The sequence below is a fragment of the Nyctereutes procyonoides genome, unplaced genomic scaffold (assembly GCF_905146905.1).
Source record: "Nyctereutes procyonoides isolate TBG_1078 unplaced genomic scaffold, NYPRO_anot_genome, whole genome shotgun sequence".
In the NCBI taxonomy this organism is placed as follows: Eukaryota; Metazoa; Chordata; class Mammalia; order Carnivora; family Canidae; genus Nyctereutes; species Nyctereutes procyonoides.
Window position 1 is genome coordinate 9,241,380 of NW_026575134.1, and position 22,570 is coordinate 9,263,949.

Sequence of the window (22,570 nt, forward strand, 5' to 3'; positions counted from 1 at the left end):
TAATGGCTGCAGAGGTTGTAGATGCCCCGTGCCCCAGGCCCTTGACCAGGGTGAGTTCTACTGTGGCTTTAGACGGTTTCAGCCTGCTGATGGCTTCCTGTCTCATGCACCTTTCCTTACATGCGGGCTTCCTCCAACACCAAAGGAATTTGCTGGGCTCACCTCCAGGCAATCCTCAAGCACTAGGGATGGGGATAGCGGATAAACGACCAGTATCCCCATTCTCCAGTAAGATGATTCTAAAGCATGTTCCACACTGTTTTGAATGTTCCCACCATGACTGAGCCCTGGTGCCCACAAAAGCAACCCATTCATCAATGCACCCTTCTCTGTCTTATTTTCCCCTTGTTTATTTGTATTCCATGAGTTCATTATCCTAATAAATTACGTGTACCTAAGTCCCTGGATCAGGGTCTGCTTTGGGGGAAACCCAACTAAAATACCACCCTGTGCTATTTCTGAATCACTCTTAAATCTTCCATTAACTTCAAGTAATTAAGTAATTACTAAATTGAATTTCTTGGGATGCCTGGGTGGCTCGGTGGTTGAGCGTCTGCCTTTTTAGCTCAGGGCATGATCCCAGGGTCCTGGATCAAGACCCGCATCGGGCTCCCCACAGGGAGACTGCTTCTCCCTCTGTTTATGTTTCTGCCTCTCTCTGAGAATGTCTCATGTATAAATAAATAAAATCTTTTTTAAAAATTTTACTTTCTTTAAGAATTTAAGTAATTTGTCTTTTTAATCATACCATGGGTAGCTCTGCCATTAATTATACGGGCTTTGAATGTTTTATATTATAAACTAAACTAGAGCATGTCTTGGGGGAAAATAAAAGGGATTAGCATGATTTTCTTCAAGGTCATCAACGGAACCCAATAATAGCTTTTGGGAAGGAAAAAGGGCAAAATAATGGGAGAGGTAGATAAGACAGGAATTTTGAACTTAATCACTATAACTCAAGTAAAATGGAGATCTTTGCCCGCTCTGTCACCCACCAGTGGACTCCCAATACCAAAATACAGAACTACCTCATTCTTAGGAATATTCCTGAAAGCGATGAGTTCCTTAAATCGTTTTCTTTTTGAATACGCTCAAAGGGAGTTACTGGTACTTAGAAAAATAATTCAAACTGGGCTGGCAAGCCAGAAAACCAAATCATGCCACCATTTGTTACTGTGCTTGAGGGTCACCATCCCACTCTTCTAAATCCAGGAGTACTTCTTTTTTTTTTTGCTGGGAGTCCTCTTAGGAGGCAGTGAAGTGTGATAGATTGATCAGTAATGCTCAGGTGCTGCTATCTCACCCAATGAACAATCCAGACTTAGAAACAGCTTGGGAATGGGAAAAACAAAGGCTACTTGGGAAGGCATCCTTAGCTTTACTTTGTAGCTATTTTTTTAAATTTTCCTGAAAAATAATATTTTAATAACTCAATGTTGTCTTCTGCTATTGTTGCATGGAAAAAAATAAGGTCACCCGCTCTCATAAAAGTATTGACATTTCTCAAATATACAGCTTTTGCATGTACATGTTGCTTTAAGATGCTTCATATGGTTACTGCTACAACAAATATGTAAGTTTTATTGAACAACACAGTAAACAACCACAAAAAGCATGCATAAATTGTTAGGAGATTCTGCTATTTATGCCAGAATTCATTGGTGGACTGTGTTTCATCAAAATATTCTTTCACACTGAAAAATGAAAAGTTTTATGGCACACAAACAAAAACACGGTCTTCTTTCTTCTTAAGCAACTTTATACTTCCCTTTCTATAAATCAAAGCAAGGAATACAGACAGCTGTCTCAGGGAATCTATAAGGAAGATAACTAGCTACAAGTGAAAACAAAATGTATAGGACATTATCATAAAATTTGAGCTACTTATCCAGATTAACATTAAAGTTAGAATAAAATCAAAGATACCTTGATTTTGATGTTCACACCAGGTGAAATTAAGATGAACTAATGACAAGAGGCATTTCCTTAAATGCTATTTAAGGACTTTAAGAAGTCCCAACAGACTTCTCTGTTCTGTGCTATTCTTGGTCCTCAATGACTAAACACTCATAATAATAAAGTTGTTGGTATGTTTACCAACTAGGTCAGAGCACAGGAATTAGTTTTTGGTTATTTTTGGTGTTGTTTGCTCTCTTCAAATAAAATTATAATCCTCTCCAGAGGAAATCCAGAGAAAATTAATATTAACTAATACTTCTCCTTTTGGTGCCTTTCCTTTTTGTTAATATAGTTTACAGTTTTGCTTTTTTAAATTAATATTATATAGTAAGCATTTCCCTTCATATAAAAGATTATCATTGAATTTAATTTTTGGTGAGTGCATAATATTCTAAAGTAACTACTTACCTATTACCCTAATGCTGGATGTTTATGTGTTTTGCATATTAAATTATTGTGAACAGTTCTGCAAGTGTCTTTATCTTGATTCCTCTAAAGAGATTCACCAGGATGTAAAAGACGATTATTTTAAAATAGAATTAATTAAGTTACTAAGATTAGTCACTTCAATGCTCTATATATCTACTATCCAATTGCTTTCTCCTCACCATGGTGTGAACTTCTATGTCTTACTATGTGTTAAAACATATTAATCATTATGTATGTTTAATAAATATTTAAATGACTACAAAAAGAAAAACATACTTGAGCCATCTTTATTTGTATATATTTATTTGCTAGTAAAACCAAATGCTTTTTCATATATTCATTTGACATTAGGTGAATTTCAGCTTTTATGAGTTATTTCTTCAAGTTAATCTGTTCAGGTCATGGGGTTTTTTTCTAATCTATTTGACTGTCCTTTGTAAAATAACTGTACAAACTGTACATGTTTATCTGTAGTTACTGTTGGAAATATTTTCCTCATCTCATTTTTCTCTCAGTTTATTTATGGGGTTAGTACTAGAGTTGTTCTAATATTCAGTAGAGACTGTCATCTCTAATACTTTTAAAAAATTCATTTAGTCTATTTATTCCTAGTGATAAGTTTTGGTAGTTTTCTCCCCATGTAACTGCCACATACACCTTGTTGCCCTTCTCCTTAGGTATTTTGTAGTTGGTGTTGCTGCTGTTAGCCACATATGGAATCTCTCCTTCACCACATTTTCAATTGTATAGCAAAGTACTATCTTCTGTACATTGATTCTGTATTTGATGGCATGCTTAACTCCGTTGTTAAGTTTTAAATTTTTCTTAAAAGTATTATTCCAGGGCAGGCTGGGTGGCTCGGCGGTTTAGCGCTGCCTTAGGCCCAGGGCTTGATCCTGGAGACCAGGAATCGAGTCCCACGTCTGGCTCCCTGCATGGAGCCTGCTTCTCCCTCTGCCTGTGTCTGTGCCCCTCTCTCTCTCTGTGTGTCTCTCATGAATAAATAAATAAATAAATAAATAAATAAATAAATAAATAAATAAAATCTTTTTTAAAAAAGGTATTATTCCTTTACTATGATATGTAGATCATTTTTAATACTTACTTTTTTCATCTGACAAATATAATCATTTTAGTGAACATGTATTTATGAGTGTACATTCAGATATCGATTTTACTGTCTCTCCCAACTTCCAACCCATTCTCTGGATTTGGTATTTTCTAAACACTGGGTAAAATCCTGGAAAAATCCTATAGCCTTTCCAATCTGTCCTGGGTAATGAATACATAGTCCTTTCATTCTGGTGTTAAAATAATCCAATTCAGTCCAAGAACTACATAACTCTACTCTGCTACAATATAATAGAAAGAACCCCTGTGCAAGTTCAATCCTAGGTTTCCTATAACATTAATACTTGAGATAAGCTTTACTTAATTATAGAGGTTTATGCTTTTGATACATTTTTATATTCTATCTGATATTATTTCAGTATCTACTTTCCTAAATTATATTAGATTATATGTCCTGATTTCCAAACTATGTTCCAAGGCATGCTGACGACCCCAGGCATGCTAACACTCCTTGATATGTTAATAGCAGCTGGGGCTAATGGAGTAGAAAGAAGAAAAAGTTTCTCTGGCCACATTAGTTTGGAAATCACTGCTTGCTACATTTCTCCATAGAGATTCATCATATACATCAGCATATTAATGTTGCAAGGCATTCTCTAAAAACATAAACAAAATATTTGTCTTCATTTTAAATGTTAGCTGGCCTTGGGACTCATTTCAACTAATAAAATGTGATAGAGGAGATGTGCAAGTTCTAGAGTCCAGACCTCAAGAAGCCTTGTTGCTTCTATCTTTGCTCTACCACAGGTTTCAAAGACCACCAGATAAGCAAGTCTTTCTAGCCTGAAGGGTTAAAAAGATGAGGAAGAGAACCAAGTGACTCCATGTAGCCAACAGCCAGCACCAGCCAGACAAATGAGTAAGGCCATCCTAGACTTTCCAGCCCAGATAACCCCCTAGCTAAAAGGAGACATTTAAGTGGGCCCTCAAATCCAGGAGAACCGCCAAGCCAACCCTTAGAACCATGAGAAATAATAAATTCCTTTTGTTTTAAAATGGGCTTGAGGGGATCCCTGGGTGGCTCAGTGGTTTAGCTCCTGCTTTTGGTCCAGGGCATGATCCTGGAGACTGGGGATCGAGTCCCACATCGGGCTCCCTGCAGGGAACCCGCTTCTCCCTCTGCTTCTGTCTCTGCCTCTCTCTGTGGGTGTCTCTCATGAATAAATAAATAAAATCTTTTTTAAAAAAATAAAAATAAATAAAACAGGCTTGAAAATGCAAAAATATGACCCATGGGCCACATTTAGTCAACCTGTTTTTATACAACCCACAAGCTAAAAATGGATTTTATTTTTTTTAAATTTTTATTTATTTATGATAGTCACACACACAGAGAGAGAGAGAGAGGCAGAGATATAGGCAGAGGGAGAAGCAGGCTCCATGCACCAGGAGTCCGATGTGGGATTCGATCCCAGGTCTCCAGGATCAGGCCCTGGGACAAAGGCAGGCGCCAAACAGCTGTGCCACCCAGGGATCCCCTAAAAATGGATTTTAGAAGTGACATCACCAAGATGCAATATACTTCATTCCTGACTTTGTGACCCCTTACAAGAAACTAGCAAGTGTTTAAGAACAAGACACCACTGAAAGAATCCGAGAAGAAAGCGCTAAGGCTGAAGTACCCCCCTGCCCAACACAGATCAAGGCAGACTGCATTAGAAGACTAAGAGAAGTGGCTGCACATTGACCATGTTGCTCCTTACCCAGAGCAGTATGGCACCACAGGAGAGGTCTCCCCTGAGGCTATGTAACCTCCAATGGGAAAAGAGAACTCATGGGAACAATCAGCCTCCTCTCCAGCATTGTGGGTCACTTTGCAGAAACATCTACTCTGATCTCAGGCCACAGGGATTAAAGGGAATCTGTGGGGTATGACCACTGGGGATCTGACCAGCAAGGAGAAAGGGGAGGGGCTTGCAACAATCGGTCCGCACTTGCACTGAGTAGTAATCCCAACCTTGGGGTTTTGCTCATCTGCAGAACCTCATCAGGGGCACATTTTGACCAGAAAACTTAGTGGAGTGCAAATCTGCCTGGTTTGGATCCTCAAACAAGTTTTGCTGGCTCTAGAGCCCGGTTTGCTCAAGCCCAGGCAAGTTGCTGAATCACGGCCCCATCCACTGTGGAGTGTCTTCCAGCCCCATCTGACCAGAATGTTGATAACTCCTGGTACCGGTGCTGTCCAGTGGTGCTCAAGCTGAGAAAGAAGCAGGAAGAGCTAATCATCCCCAGAAGAGAGCCAATACTGGGCATGAAATGATCTCATGCTCCATACAAGCAAAAGATTAATTCATAGCTAAGGCTGATGGTAGCTCCCAGCCTCACCAAATAAGACAGCCTGTTTGGGAACTTGAGAGTAGCCAGGAGCAGCCCCCCTCTAACACCCGTGCAAGGGAGCTGAGACACGGCCTCACCCACTATGGAGAGTGAGTGTCCTTCTAGCCCCGCTGACCAGAAGAACCACTAACAACTCCTAGAAGCTGTGGAGCCCAGTGGGACTCAAGTGGAGAGGTGCATTGGCAGAACCAAGCCAGTAGCTTTGTTTGGTCAGGGATCTTAAGGGCAGGTTGGCTTGAGTTAAGGAAACAAAGAGCTTTACCAGCTTTAGAGCTGCTTCTCCTACTGTATCCAGGCAGGACTCTAATTCATAGTTCCCCCTTATCACTGAATACCATGTTCAGCCTGTCCAACCAAGGAACCTAACCAAAATACCTGGGAAGCTGCATAGCTCATTCAACAGCTCTCCATAGAGTGCCACTTGAACAGAGAGCACAGCCTGGGACTTCTCCATCTGCAGAGCAAAACCACTGGCCTCACCTGACCAGGGAATTCAGTGTATATACCCTAGCCTAATTTGGGTCCCTACACAATGAGCTATATAGGCTCATCAGGTCCTGTCTGTTATCTGGTCAGGGCAAGGAGGCTAAATTTTAGTTCCAACTACTACTGAATATAGTACCCAGTCCCTACCATCTAGTAAGCCTGCCAGAGAATCCAGGCAACCATGGACCCATCTCAAAGCCTCACTTGGGCAGGGAACCAAGCCCATAGTCCTAGGCAACTATCCTCAGACATTGGCACACAATCCCTATCCTCATCCTTAAAGCTCAAACAGTTGCCTTGACCAAAAATAAATCATAATAATAGTCCCCACCTGCCCAAGGACATTCCCAGGAGACATACCCAAAAACCCAAACTGGTGAAGAACTGTCTCTGCCCAAACAAACCTGTTAAGTCTGGAAAAAGAGCCTGATTACTCAAATGCAGAGATACCAACATAAGGAATCAGGGATGAAAACCAGGTAAATATGATATCAGCAAAGGAAAACAATAAAGCTTTAAATAAATTATCTAAAAAATATGGATATTTATGAGCTGTGAGATGAGGAATTTAAAAGAATCCTCTTAAATCAATTCAGTGAACTATAAGAACACACAGACAACTAAATAAAATTAGGAAAACAATGCAGAAGCAAAAATAAGAAGCTTTACAAGAAAACAGTAGCCATCAAAAAAATATAATAATTAATCTCAGAGTTCAAAATACAATAACTGAATTGAAGACTTCGATAGAGTTTCAATAGGAAACTCAACCAGCATAAGAAAGAATCAGTGACCTGGAGGATAGGACATTGGAAATTGACTACAGTGACTCTGTACACTACACGTGACTCAATTTACCCTTAATGACACACAGACTGAGAGCAAAGGCATGAGAAAAGACATTTTAAGCAAATGATAACCAAAGAAAAGCAGGGTTAGCTATACTTGTATCAGACAAAATAGACCTTAAACTAAACATGGTAAAAGAAGATAAACAGGGTCATTATATGATGCTAAAGAGGTCAATCCTTCAAGAAAACAGTTGTAAATATATGTGCATCCAATATTGGAGCACTTAAACATATAAAGCGAAAACTACCACAGCTAAAATAAGAAATCAACAGCTCTCAACAACAGATAGATTATCCAGATAGAGAATCAATAAGGAAAGAGTAGATTTGAGTAACACTACAGACTAAATGTACTAAAAGACAAATACGAAACATTCTATACAACAACAGCAGAATACATATTCTTTCCAAGTACAAATGGATCATATTCTAGATTAGGTTATATGTTAGTCCAAAAACCAAGTCTTAGCAAATTCAAGAAGATTTAAACTATAGCAAGTATCTTCTCTGACCACAGTGGTATTAAACGAGAAATCAACGACAAGAAAAAAAACTGGAAATTCATGAATACATAGAAATTAAACACCACTCTCCTGAACAACCACTGAATCAATGACAAAATTAAAGTGGAAATAGTCTCTTGAGACAAACACAACAAAAACACAACATATCAGAACTTGTGTGATACAGCAAGAGCAGTTCTAAGGAACTTCATAGCAATAAAGGCCTACATAATAAGCAAGAAAGATCCCAATTAAACAACCTAGTTCTATACCTTAAGAAACTAGAAAAAGAAGAATAAACTGAGTCAAACATTACCAGAAGAAAGTAAATAATAAGAATTGAAGAAGAAATAAATGAAACAGAAAAATGTAAAGCATTAGAGAAGATTAACCAAACCCAGAGTTGGTTCTTTGAAAAGATAACCAAAATTGACAAACCTTTAGCTAAGGTAATCAAATTTAAAAAGAAAAAGAACCCAAATCAACAAAATTATAAATGAAAAGGGAGACTTTACAACACAACAGAAGTTCAAAGGACCATAGAGGCTACTATAAGCAGATATACACCAATAAACTGGACAACATTGAAAAAGATGAAAAAATTCTGAGAAATACATAATTTATCAAGACTAAATAAGGAAGAAATACAAAATCTGAATAGGCAAATTATTAGTACAAAGATTGAAACAGTAATCAAAAATCCCCCAACACAAAAAAGCCCAGGCCCAGATGCTTTAACAAATATTTGAAGAATTAACATCAATCCTTTTCAAAAACCAATCCTTTTTGAAATCTTTTTGAGAGGGAACACTCTCAAAAATCATTTTATGAGGTCAGCATTACCCGATACCAAAACCAGAGGGGGAAAAGGAAAAAAAACTTCTGCAAAAGAAAACTACAGACGAGTATCCCTCATAAATATAGTTGCAGACATTCTCAACAAAATATTAGCAAACTGATGTCAGCAGCACACTAAAGGAATCATATGCCATAATCAAGTGGGATTTATTAAGTGGAACGCAAGGGTGGTTCAACATGCAAATCAACCAATGTGACACATCACATTGATAGAATGAAAGAAAATAATCATATGATCATCTCAATAGATGCAGAAAAAGCATTTGAAAAAAATCAACATCCATTCATGATAAAAACTTCTAATAAATTAGCCATAGAGAGAACATATCAACATAGCAAAGACCAAATAAGACAAGCTCATAGCTAACATCATACTCAATGGTGAAAGATTGAAAGCTTTCCTTCTAAGATCAGAAACAAAACAAGGGTCCCCACTCTCACCTTATTCCACACAGTACTAGAAATTCTAATTAGAATTAGAATTAAATTCTAAGGCAAGAAAAATAAAATTTCTTTAAAAGAAATGGAAGAGAAATAAAATTTCTCTGTTTACAAATGATATGGCTATATATACAGAAAATCCTAAATGCTCAACAAAATCAATTAGATCTAATTAATGAATTCAGCGAAGTTGAAGGATATGAAATTAACATCCAAAAAGCAGTAGTGTTTCTATACACAAACAACAAATTTCTGAAAAATAAATAAATAATTAAAAATAAATAAATAAATAAACCCCATGTATGATAGCATCAAAGACAATAAAAACACTTATGAATAAATTTAAGGCATTGAAGGATCTCTACTCTGAAAGCAACAAAACACTGATGAAAGACAGTCTTCATTGTCTCTTCAAGATACAAATAACAGAAAAGTACCCCATGTTCATGGATTGGAAGGATTAATATTGTTAAAATGTCAATACTATCACAAGCCACTTCTAGATTTAGAGAAATCCCTATCAAGAGTCCAGTGGTATTTTTTACAGCAATAGAAGAAACACTCTTAAAATTTATATGAAACCACAAAAGACTCCAAATAGCCCAAGAAATCTGAGAAAAAAGGACAAATTAGGGGATACCACACTTAATGATTTTAAGCTATACTATAAAGCTATAGTCTTCAAAACAATATAATACTGGAATAAAAACAAATAGGCCAATACTACAGAATCAAGAGCCCAGAAACAATCTCTAGCATATACAGTCAGCTAACATTTGACCACGGAGCCAGGAATACTCAATGGAGAAAAGACAATCTTTTTAACAAATAACACTAGGATAATTAAATAGTCACACATAAAAGAATGAAAATGGGCCAAGATCTTACACCACTCACAAAAATTAACTCAAAATGGATGAAAGACTTAAATGTGAGACCTGAAATCATGAAGCTCCTAGAAGAAAACACAAGAATAAACTTCCTTCATATGGGTTTGGTGATGGTTTTTTGGAAATGGACAAAATAAAGAATAGGGGCACCTGGGCGGCTCAGTGGTTGAGCATCTGCCTTCAGCTCAGGGTGTGATCCTGGGGTCCTGAGATTGAGTCCCACATCAGGCTCCCTGCATGGAACCTGCTTCTCCCTCTGCCTGTGTCTCTGCCTCTGTGTGTGTGTGGGTGTGTGTGTGTGTGTGTCTCATGAATAAATAAATAAAATCTTTAAAAAAGGAATACAGTCAAGAGTACTCACTGTGTATTGTCTATGGTTGCTATCTTGCTACAGTGGCAGAGTTAAGCAGCTAAGGTAGAAATCAGTTAGTCCCCAAAGCCAAAAGTATTTATACCTAATCCTTTAAAGAGAAAGTTTGCTGACTCATTTAAAAGCGTTAAGTTTTAGGATGGTTTGCAATAACTGAGACTTTAAAATTTTAATCCCATTTAAAAGTTTTTTACTGGGATCCCTGGGTGGCGCAGTGGTTTGGCGCCTGCCTTTGGCCCGGGGCGCGATCCTGGAGACCCGGGATTGAATCCCACATCGGGCTCCCGGTGCATGGAGCCTGCTTCTCCCTCTGCCTGTGTCTCTGCCTCTCTCTCTGTGTGTGTGTGTGACTATCATAAATTAAAAAAAAAAAATTTAAAAAAAAAGTTTTTTACTTATACACTGCTTTATCATTTTACCTATGCTTATATTTCTAAATTTATTATTGATTTTTAGAATATTTCATTGTAGTTGGCTTTGCTTTTTTGAAGCTAAGATTTTTTTGTAACCTAATCTATAATCAGTGTTTGTAAATGTTCCAGAGACACTAGAAAAGACTCTGTGCTCTGTTAGCTGAGTATGCAGTGTGCCATAGATCAACTACTTCCACCTCATTCAATATACCAAATAAGTCCTCTTTTTCTTTCTTAATCTATTTTAGACAATAGCATGTTAAATAATTATAAAAACAATTATGTTTCTCACAATTTCTAACTTTCTAATAGTTCTGACTCTCTATATTTTAGGGTATATTTCTATATCCTGACATGTTTAAAAATAGCTTGGAACACTCAATTACTCTTATTTTACAGATAACCGTATATAACAAGGACCACCAGAAAGGGTCAACCCCAGGGCCATGAAGATCCAGGCCAGCACTCTGATTTTCCCTTTTTTGTTTCCCTTCATTAAATTGAACAGAGTACTGAGACTTAAATAAACTCAGACATTCCAATGTCTGGATTTTTCTTTCCAAAGTTAGCAAATGAGAAAAAGAAAAACAATTCACAATAGAGGGAAGAAAAATCATTAAGAAAGAAAAATGTAAATTTATAAATTTCAAAGATTAAAAGTTGTATCTACATGTGTGTTTGTGAGCGTGGGGGGCGAGGTGCAGAATGTTCCACTTATTTTCTTTCTGTGGCCAGTATGATTCTAAACACAAAACTTATAGTTACAGAAAAGAGAAGAAAGCAGTTATTCTGTGAGTTCTATGGAAAAGGCTTTGATAATCGGGGAGATTTCCAATTTGAGCCTCACTGATGAGCTATGTGTTATTGGCCAAAACATGTTCAAGTAGAACTAAGGTAGGTTTGGTCTGGTGTTGGAAGCAGTGCGTAGCTTGCCATTACTACTGTGGCTCATCCAGGTGAAGACGGTCAGGAGCAGCTGGTCACCAGGGAATGATCTGGAAGGCTGGACAGCTGGTGGAAATCAAGACTCAGCAGGGATGTCAGCTGTCAGCACTGGAAGAAAGGTGGGGTCAGCTCCTACTAGAAACATCAGTTAATGTAAGATCAAAGGCCAGATGAAGGCCTGTGCTAGAGCACGGAAGCTCGGATGAGATAAGAATAGAATGCAGGCCCGGGCAAAGTGGTTGCCGAGCAGAACTCAGTCTGGGCCAGAGGCAGGCAGGAAATCGGGCAGGGCAGGGGCGAGTCTGGGAGTCTGAGGAGCAAACCAGAGTGTCAAGAGACTGAGTCAAACTCCAGATTCTCTATTCAATTCAAAAGTCAAGAGCAAAACAAGGTCAGCCAGAAAAGTCTGGAGGACCGTGCCTACATCCTCCCAAAAGGAAGGCCTCCTGAGCTAGCTCTGTGGAGTCTCCCACCAGATTGCACGGAGCCTCGAGCCATGATGCCATTAAATTCTAAGTTCTTTCTCTCAGGAAGGGGTTAAGACCAATGGTATCTGAGGCTCTATCCAGCTCCCCAAGTGTTTAGGACTCTAACATTCTATAAATCTAAAAATATACATTAAGTTCCAATGGAGAAACGAGGGTATTAAATGTTTTATCCAGGGAAGCAGAGTTTACTGGACTCCCTCCCACCACCATCACCCCCTCCCCCCGCACCTACATATAACTATCCCCCCACTACCAGCGAATTCCTTCTACTAAAAGGCAGTATGGAATGGTTTATAGCCCTCCTGGAAAGAAAAAAAAAAATTGGGGAGGGGGGATGAGGGGGATGACATTCCATTTCGTCCTGACTCACTTAAAAGACATCATTTGATTCTCAGTCACAAAGAATTCTCTTGACAGAGTGGAAAGAGCCCTGGTCACAGGAGCTTGTTTGGAGTTGCAATAGTTCCCTCTGCATTCTGTAAGCCAAGAGGATACATTCCAGGGCTGTGTTTCTTTCATTCTTTTTCCCTCCAGGCTGATTTTATAGTTAACAACACATAGCCACTTAAACCTATCTCCAAAGAACCAACATTCAGAAAATGTACCACATAAAACATAGACATTTTACTAGAACCCAGCTATTAGCTGATAATGGCAGAGCTGCCATGGAATGCATAAGAAAACAAATGTGACCCTCACCAAAACATCAGATCCATTTATCCAAACCGGCCCTCTGCCGTGGATGCCAGATAAACCTACAATGATGTGATTCAAAGCATTAGAAGAGGTTGGGGGGTGGGGGGGAGGCTGCAATAAACTAACCATGTAGGTTGAGGATATACATAAATCACATGAAATGCAGCCTCGTAAGATACTAATAAAGTCTGGGGGGTGGGGGGGTGGAGGCTGGCAGGAAGATTTTAAAATGCGATCATATGGGAAAGAGAATATTAGACCAACCAAAGAGTTTCAGAGGGAGCAAACAATAAGTTTCTCTCTATATATATTAAAAACATGTAGACATGGGAGAGTCAGTGGTTGCCAGGTTTAGAGAGGGGAGGAATGAATCAGAGTTAAAAAGAGACTTCCCCAGCCTCCGGGCCCTGGCAGGAGTATCAGTGAGGGGAACTCGATCTCTGGGGCTCTTGACTGCTCCCAGCCTTTCACCCCGCTCTTCGCCTAGCCTAGGCAGCCTGAACGCTAATGACTTCTCCACTTTCTCCACGCTGAAATCTAGTCGGAGGGAAAAGCCTGAGAAGACTTATTTACCCTAAGGAATAAGAGAGTCTGCTGGAGAGTCTCACCCTCTCCCTCTGCCCAGACCCCCTGAAAAGGAATAAATCTTAAAAAAAAAAAAATCTACAATTGCCTAACCTCAGAAATCAGCCAAGTATGTGTAAGGGAAGGTTATATTCCATGGAACAGGGGTTCCTTCCAACCCTTCTATCATATAGGTGGGCACTGATAAAATCCTCTCTGTTCTTTAAGCAAACCACTTCTTCTCTGAAGCCTTTGTGAAAATAAGTGAAATCCCATTAGGAAGGTGATACATAGGGGATCCCTAGGTGGCTCAGCGGTTTAGCACCTGCCTTTGACCCAGGGTGTTATCCTGGAGTCCCAGGATTGAGTCCCACGTCAGGCTTCCTGAATGGAGCCTGCTTCTCTCTCTCTCTCTCTCTCTCTCTCTCTGTATCTCTCATGAATAAATAAAATCTTAAAGAAAAGGAAGGTGATATATAATATCCTTTTTATAAAAGATTTTATTTATTTATTCATGAGAGACACAGAGAGAGGCAGAGACACAGGCAAAGGGAGAAGCAGGCTCCCTACGGGGAGCTTGATGGAGGACTCGATCCCAGGACCCCAGGATCACGACCTGGGCTGAAGGCAGATGCTCAACACTGAGCCACCCAGGTGTCCCCATAATATCCACTTATAATTTCATTTTGAAACAGTTCAGATTGTAAAAGAACAAGTTAAGGATAGGAGGATGGAGCCAGGAAAGGAAGACAGGAGAAAGGACTAAAATGGGGATTTAAGAAAGTGAGGAGGGTAAAGGAGTAATAGACAGTTGTTAGAAATTAAATATAGGGCAGCCCGGGTGGCTCAGCAGTATAGTACCGTCTTCAGCCCAGGGTGTGATTCCAGAGTCCCGGGATCGAGTCCCACGTCAGGCTCCCTGCATGGAGCTGCTTCTCCCTCTGCTTGTGTCTCTGCCTCCGCCCCCACCCCCCTCTCTCTGTGTGTGTCTCTCATGAATAAATAAATAAAAATCTTAAAAAAAAAGAAATTAAATATAAAGTGGAGTTGACCCTTAAACAGAACAGAGGTTATGGGCGCCAACCCCCACCTTCAGCCCCCAACAGAGTTGAAACCTATGGATAACTTTTGGCTTCCATAAAATTTAACCACTAATAGCCTACTGTGACCAGAAGCCTTACCGATAACACGAGCAGTCGGTTAACACATATTTTGTATGTTACACGTGTTATAACTCTGCATTCTTACAAGAAAGTAAGCTAGAGAAAATGTTAATACCAATGTCACAATAAAGAGAAAGTACATTTGCAGTACTGCCCTGCATCTATCGAAAAAAACGTGAACCTGTGCGGTTCAAAGGTCAACCATTGCTTCATTTTCTACTAAGAATAAAAATTAAGGAAATTGTAGATGTTATTTAGCAGGAAATAAATTCAACAGCTTTCAGGAAGGCCAAAAATATCCGTTAAAACTTTGAAAAACTTAACCATAAAAATGACACAGGAGAACCCATGGACGTAGTTGATTTCTGAGTTCAAAGGTCCCGGCTGAAGCCTTTCACAGGGGCTTTCACACAGCCTAGCAGCTAAGAAACACAAAATGCTTCGTCCTCTATGAGGGTTCAGCCACAAATGCAAGGAATAACGTAAGTGGACTGTTCACAAGTTCCAAATTCGTGGCCCACACTGAGAAACAAGTGGCTCTTGAAAGGGAATAGACCACGAGCCATTAAGGTCCACTTTTGGCTTGAAAAGACGAAGCACTATGAATAGGCTTTATTAAGAATGTAGTACTAAGTTAAATATATTCCAGGTCTTGGGAGCTCTTTTTACTATTTCAAAAGAGTTTAACAGAAATCATGTATTTAGCTGCGACGAGGCCACACAGGCCAAATACAAATAATTCCTGTCACTGGAATTAAATCAGCACAATACAGGGCCCCTGGGTGGCTCAGTGGTTGAGCATCTGCCTTCGGCTCAGCTCATGATCCCGGGGTCCTGGGATCGAGTCCCACATCGGGCTCCCCACGGGAAGCCTGCTTCCTTCTCCCTCTGCCTGTGTCTCTGCCCCTCTCTCTTTCGGTCTCTCATGAATACATAAATAAAATCTTTAAAATCAATCAGTACAATAATATTTCTATTACCCTGATTAGGATTTGATTGGCAGTTACATAGGACTTTATTAAATAGAAATTGTGGAACTTATGAAATGTGTATTGCTTGGGAGAGAAAAATTTCTCAAAAATAGGGGGTTCACGAGTTAAAAAGATACAGGAGAAATTTGACAGTAAAAACTTGGGGAACAGTAATTTAAGATTCTAAGGGATTGAGATTCTCCTAAAATAGACTGAGCACTGCTGTGTGCTGAGTGCTGTGCAAGCTGCTTTCATGTGTGTTCCGGATCTTAATTCTCACTAAGACATAGGAATTTTTACGCGCATTGTATCCACAGGAGGACCCAAAGCTCAGAGGAATCAGGACGAGCTCAAGGCTACAGAATTAGTCAGTAGAAGATTCTGGCCCCACATTCAGGCCTTTTGACATTCTGTGATCACAATACCATCCTCTTTGGTTAGTTTAGAATAAGTTTGCATTTCTGGCCACCACTGTTCTCTTTTTATTTGGACCTGACGCTAGGAATTCTCTGTCTTTTTCTTTTGGCCAGTTATGCCAAACTTGGGTGGTTTTGCCCCTTCTTGTTCATACACTCACTTGCTAAAAGAACTTTTTTTTGAGCACTGAAAACCCAAACAGACAGTAGAAATAAAAATCAAAAAAAGAAAGATCTAGTCTCTTATGGTGTGTCCGTGTAGATTCATGGATTGAACAGAGGTATTGCTCTGGTGGGGGGTTGATGGTGGCAGATGGAATACAGGGTGGGGATGGGGGTCAGACGGAAACTCTGCACCTTCCTTTCAATATTGCCAGGTACCTAAGACGGCTCTCAAGAACGTCTTTTGCAAAGTAAGAAATTAATTTAAAGATTATTTAAGAAACAGAAATTTACTGTCTTGTCAAGGAAGATAGCTGATGCGGACAGTAGATGCCCTGACGCAGCAGCAGGAGAAGGGCTGTCCACAGCAGACAGGTGAGGCAGGGAAAGCCCAGAATTTTGCGCTCATCCTTAAGAACTGATAGCAGCCAGGGAGACAAAGAAGTTTCATCATTTTGGTGAAAAGCAATGAGCATGGGATGCCTGGGTGGCTCAGTGGTTGAGCGTCTGCCTTTGGCTCAGGTCATGATCCTGGGGTCCTGGGATCGAGTCCCGCATCGGGCTCCCTTCTCATTGGGGAGCCTGCTTCTCCCTCTGCCTGTGTCTCTGCCTCTCTCTGTGTGTCTCTCATGAATAAATAAATATAATCTTAAAAAAGGAAGGGAAGGAAGAAAGAAAAGCAATGAGCATATAGGGAGACACTCAGGATTAAAGCACCAGGCCACATTATAAGAAGTTGCAACAAGGTGGGAAATGACTGCACGTGTTAAGGTAAATAGTTTAGGGGCACCTGGGTGGCACAGTCTGGTTAAGCATCCAACCCTTGGTTTGGGCTCAGGTCGTGACCTCAGGGTCATGAGATCCAGCCCCACATCAGGCTCTGCGCTTAGCAAGGCGTCTGCTTGAGATTCTCTCTCCCCCTCGGCCCCTCCCCCCCACCTCTTTCTCTTAAAAGCAAATAAACAAATCTTTAAAACAACAACAGCAAAGGTAAATAGCTTAAACTTTCTCCTCAGAGCTGTGGGGATGCCATAAAAGACTAAGGCAGGGAAGCAGAAAGATGAAATTTGCCTGATTTGTACCAAGATGTCAGTTTAAAAAAAAATTAACATTATATTCAGGCACCTCTGATGTGACAACCCTTCTATCAACAGCCAAAAAAATGCTCCAGGCCCAATTCTCCAATATTCTGAACAAGCCAACTAAAAATAATTTGACACCAAGCTTTGGAAGTGATCAGTTTAGATGAAACTCTTTAATAAACCTTTGATTCAGTTCAACAAATATTTGTCTAGCACTTCTGTTTGGAAGGCCCTGAATTACGGCATTTCATTTCACAGTGTTTTAATACAGGGCACTCTAAAAATAAGTAAATATTCAATTATATACAAGAAACTTAATTAAAAAACTCCGATCATTCAAAACCAAAAATAATTACTTATCTCACTAAAGGAATTGCCATAGCATTTTAAAAATAAATTTATCTTACACTGTTAATTTTTATTTATATCATCGGAGTGTAACCAACTTTTTAGTAATGCCTTCACTGGGACTGTATTGACAGCCACTTGCTTAACGTGTGTAGCATTTTTCAAAAAGCAATTTAAAAGTTGTCATCAGTTTCTTTCCAAGCTACTTTATTTGTCTTCTCCTATGACTTATTTTGTTTTCTCCCTATGAAATCACGCTCAGTCTAATATTTTCCCCTTTGAGTTTTCTTGTTCCTTCACGTACTTCTGTTTGTCCTCTAGGACTCCTCTCAGGTGGCACCACCTCCAGGAAGCCCTCCCTGACTCGCCCACACTGACGTAGCTGCCCCTTCTCTGGGCTCTCGGCACCCTGGATATTTACCATGGCACCTCACACACTACTGAAGTCACTGCTTTACTTGTTTATTTTCAGAATTAGATCATGAACTCCTCAAGAGCCCAGACCTCTTCTGTCTCTATAGCTGCAGGACAAGCACACACTGTGGCCAATAATGGTGAAGAAAGGAAGGGAGATAAATAAAACAAACTGTGTTTCTATTTTCTCCACCATTTCTCTCTTCCTTCCTCCTCATTTCATGTCTTCCTATTATTTCTCCCTAACTACCAATACAACATCCTTATCCTTCTCTTCTTGGTTCCAGCGCACATCATGATTTTCAATCTCTCCCTCGAGGTCCTTCTGATTGCAAAGATGCTGATCTGGGGCATGAGGGGCACAGGCTTAGGAGTTGTTGCTCCTTGGCATTGCAAAGAAGGGGTTTGTTTTAACAGGCCCTGGATTCGTCTCTATTATATCTCTTCTGTGTTTTAGCTGGGGACTTTGAACATGCATTAGCTTTGCATAGTTTTCAGTCTTCGCAGCTGGGTAAACAGACTTTCTGCAACAGCCTGGATAAAATGGCAAGCTCAAGGGGAAAATCTTCACCTTTAAATTAAAAAAAAAAAAAAAAGAAGAAAAAAAAGAAAAAAAAAAAACCTTCTTCATGGCCACAGTTGGGGAATAGTAACACCTGAGAGCACCTGAGGGGAATGGTGTGTGTCCTGACTGTGGAAAACCCAGCTGATGACAAGAACCTGCAGCTGCCTTCCTGAGTGAGCCTGGCTGCGCTCAGAAAGGAGCATCAAACTGTAGTTAGCAAGAATAACAGAAAAGTGAGGTAAGTGACTGACATTTCTGGTAGACCTTCAAAAAACACGTATAAATTTCATAGGAGAACACCAAGGTGACTGTAGTTAACAATACTGTGTATCTGAAGGAGAGGAGATGTTAAAACTTCACAAGAAAAAAAATTGTGACCTCGTGAGGTGATGCATGTTACCTAACGTGATTGCGATGATCATTTTGCAATACCCATAAATACCGAATCATTATGTGTTGTACACCTTAAGTTGTACAATGTTATGTGTCAAGTATATCTCAGTAAAACTGGGGAAAAATGGATCTTCAGGATACATAGAAAATAGTATTTGCTGAGAAGCAAACTCACTTTCTGATGAAAATAATTCCTTTATTTCACAGGTTTAAGAAACGACTCTATTGTAACTTTTACAACACGATTTGCTGGCCATCTCCCCCCACTCTCTCCCTGGACCGACATCCCTCTACTCTCTCTTCCTCTCTCTGGACACACATCCTCTCTCTCTCTCTCTCTCTCTGGGCCCACCTCTTCCCACTCTTCCTTTTGATCCCTGAGCTCCAGGCTCATTTTCCTCCCTGCTACTCCTCCAACTCCCAGCCATGCACCTGCTGCCCAGAAAGCATCTCCCAGTCATCTGCAGGTCCCTTCCCCGACCTCCATCAGGATTTAGCTGAAAAGTCACTTTATCAGAGAGTCCCTCCCTGACTGGCTTAAATGGAACCGCCGGCCTCACAACCAACTTGACCAACTTTCAGCACTGCTCATTTTCCTTCCCTGCATTCTTTTTCACCAGTTTACTTTGTTTCATTTAATTCTCTATCCCTAGTGCTCAATAAATATGTACTGAGTAAGTAAAAACAGAGTAACATTTCATGGACCACTTCAGGGAGGCAATACAACATGTGGGAAGGATACACAGCCTTTTGAATTCTAACCAACTATTCGCTACGTACCTAACCCTCCCTGTGCTTCAGAATATTCATCTGTAAAGTGGGAATAAGCTTCTCTGGCTAGTAGTAGAGGCATCTAATAAATGCTAATTCCTCTCCTTCCTTTCTCCCTGTGTCCTTTCTGTGGTTGGGAGTCAGCGTGTCCGTGATTCACAGGTCCTGAGACAGCTGCCAAAGAAAGGAACGGTGCGTTCAGCACACCTTAGACAGTACCAGCCCCACAGTTAAAGCCGATTTTGTTCGTGTTTGATAACTGGTAGGCTAGATCTGAGGCCCGCAAGGACATCTTCTTTTCGGAAAGTGTTGTCATCTGACTGGGACCCCAAATGGAGACATCTGAGGATGGTTTCAGGAAGCTGTAGAATGGACCCTGAAACATGACTATGTTTCAGAATAACAGTAAGTCTGGGAAGCGTTCCAGAAAGAGAACAGAAGACACAGAATGGGAGTGTGGCCATGGCAGGGGCTTTATGCTGAGAAAAAGGTGGAAAGAAAAGATGGTGTCACACTGGGGAAGACCATGAGGTCAGACAAAAAAGGCCAGATTTATTCCTGTAACAGAGAGCCACTGAATATTTTGAATATTTCATAAAAAAACATAGAATCCTATCATGGAAGTGACACATGTTTTGAATGTTCACAAGAGACTTTTGAAAGCTGAGCACTGAAGGGTGCTGGTGGATCCAGTGACATCTGTTCAGCAAAACCAAGGACAAGGTTGTAAATGGGAACAGAACACATCCTGATCTTCCCTGCTCCTCACTGTTTGATCCACCAGGCAGAAGAGACTTGAGGTGGAAGAGACGGAAGGGCCACTAACCACAAGAGAGCACCCAAGGCCATCAACACGCTAGCACGGGAGAGCATGGAGGCTGGCCTCCTCCGGACCCGCGGGCTCCCTGCGGTCTGTGTTTGAAGGACCTATGACAGCATCACCTCCCCTATCAACTTTCCTCTCCCAGGCTGCCCCTCATCTCTTCCATGTGATTTACTTCCTTATTCCTTGTGAAGTCTGAATAAAAGACCCAAGAATCTTAAAGGCTCCAAAATGATGCAATTTCCACTTCTGCGTGTCTATAAGAGGAGAAAGAAAAAGTTGGCAGATTATTTCATTCACCCCAAAGAGAGAAAACAGAAATTAATTGGTGACAGATGCTGCTGAAAGTCTTTCTACCGTGGAATTCTACAATAGGATTTAGCAAGGAATTGATGTTTTGGGACCCAGGAAACCGATAACTTTGTGATTCCCAGCTTCACTATAAAAGTGCCAGCAGCTAAAGAACAAGATGACACTTGTATCTGACGAGGTTTTCTATTTTCCTTGGGTCTACTCTTCTCACAGCATGGAGATGATCTATTTAGAGTATCAAAGAGCTTTTGATAAGGTTCTCACAAATGCCTATTATTGAAACTGGGTAACCACGGTGTGAAAGGAAAAAGTCCTATCAATGAATTAAATGGATTAAAACACTGCCTGAGAGGTGAAGGGGCAAAAAGCAGAAATAATGCTTTTATTAATGGCCAATTCTCATGCGGGGAAAGGTTAATGATTGAGGGCTCTTAGGCTTTGTGGTAGAATCAGATTGATAGTTCACTAATGACCAGGACAGGGGAGCTCCAGCCTCGTTCCCGTGTTCTCCGCAGATAGGCCCACACAGAGCCCCCATTGATCAAAGGGCATGAGGCACATGGAGGAGACGCAAGCAGGGCAGAGAAGTGCCTGTCGTCCAGAGATGCCCAAATACCAAGGGGTCCAAAATAAAAATCATGATAGCAGAATTTTATTGTCTAGGAATTTTGATACATACTACAGAGAAATACAAGGGCCCTTTCAAAAGACAAGATATGATATTGGAACAAAAGGACTTAATTTATGGGCACGGTGAGAAAAAAAAAAATGTTCCACACTGAAGAATTTCAGCATTTGGGCATTTACAGCCACAAAAACCACGATGCCTACTCTGTAGATGGAGAAGTTTAGATGTAAACAAAAGTGAAACTGGTAGGAAAGATTAAGAATTAGTACCCTTTTTGGAGGGAGAACTCAAAAGATTTGAGACAGGTTTTAACAAAAGCATAACCCGACGTGAATGGAATAATCTGGAAATCAAATACTCTAATTGCTTAAATTAATCCTTTATGACCCATAACTCCGTCTGGCATTTTCAAAACTTCATCACGACAAACTTCATAGTAGACTTTGGGCTTAACCTTTTTTTGTCTCCATTTCCTCATATGTAAAATGGGAATAGAATTTACCTCACAGGCTGACTATAAGGGCTAAATGGGATGACATGTAGAGCCTTTGAACAGCAAAGGTAAAACCAAAAATGTTCAATTATTTTTGTTTTTAGTATTATTATTATTAGAACCTAAAATAGACCAAACCCAAATACTTAGGTGTTGTAGAGAAGCAATCTCTTTCGAGCCATTGTGATTTTTCTTATTTATATCATTGTTATGAGTCAGTGCTTAATAAGACACATAAAATGCTTTCAAATAAAGAAAAAGCAAGCTTTAAAATACCTTTCCACTAATGCATTTTGTCAAATGGAAGAGAATTACAAGTTAATCTAAGTAAGGCAAAAAAGAACACATACATACACACACACACACACACACCGAGCAATTGCTAATGACATATTAATTCTCCAATGTACTAATAGTGGAGCCAAGCTTACCGTGCAGATAGTATTTTGATAAGCTCCTTTCTATTCTGTACACGAAGGTGATTAGTTTTATACTTGGGGTCATCAATCAGTTCAGGCAAATTCAAGATCTAAAAAGGGAAAATAATTTTAGTATATAATTCAAATTTTTCGTGTACCTGCCTGTGAGTGCAAGTGTTCAGGCCCTACTAACATGCTCCCCAGGACCATTCCTTGCTGACCTTTATGCTTCCAGACAAAGGCATAGGG

General features: G+C 40.1%; 1 protein-coding gene across 2 annotated transcripts in view; it reads right to left on the bottom strand.

Annotated features, from left to right (window-relative positions):
- SUGCT (succinyl-CoA:glutarate-CoA transferase) overlaps nucleotides 1-22,570 on the bottom strand; it is a 716,497-nt gene that overhangs the window by 381,108 nt on the left and 312,819 nt on the right. For both annotated transcript variants that reach the window (XM_055301218.1, XM_055301217.1), the window contains one exon: nucleotides 22,334-22,431. In XM_055301218.1, the coding sequence (XP_055157193.1) occupies nucleotides 22,334-22,431 (98 nt within the window). The remainder of the gene's footprint in view (nucleotides 1-22,333; nucleotides 22,432-22,570) is intronic.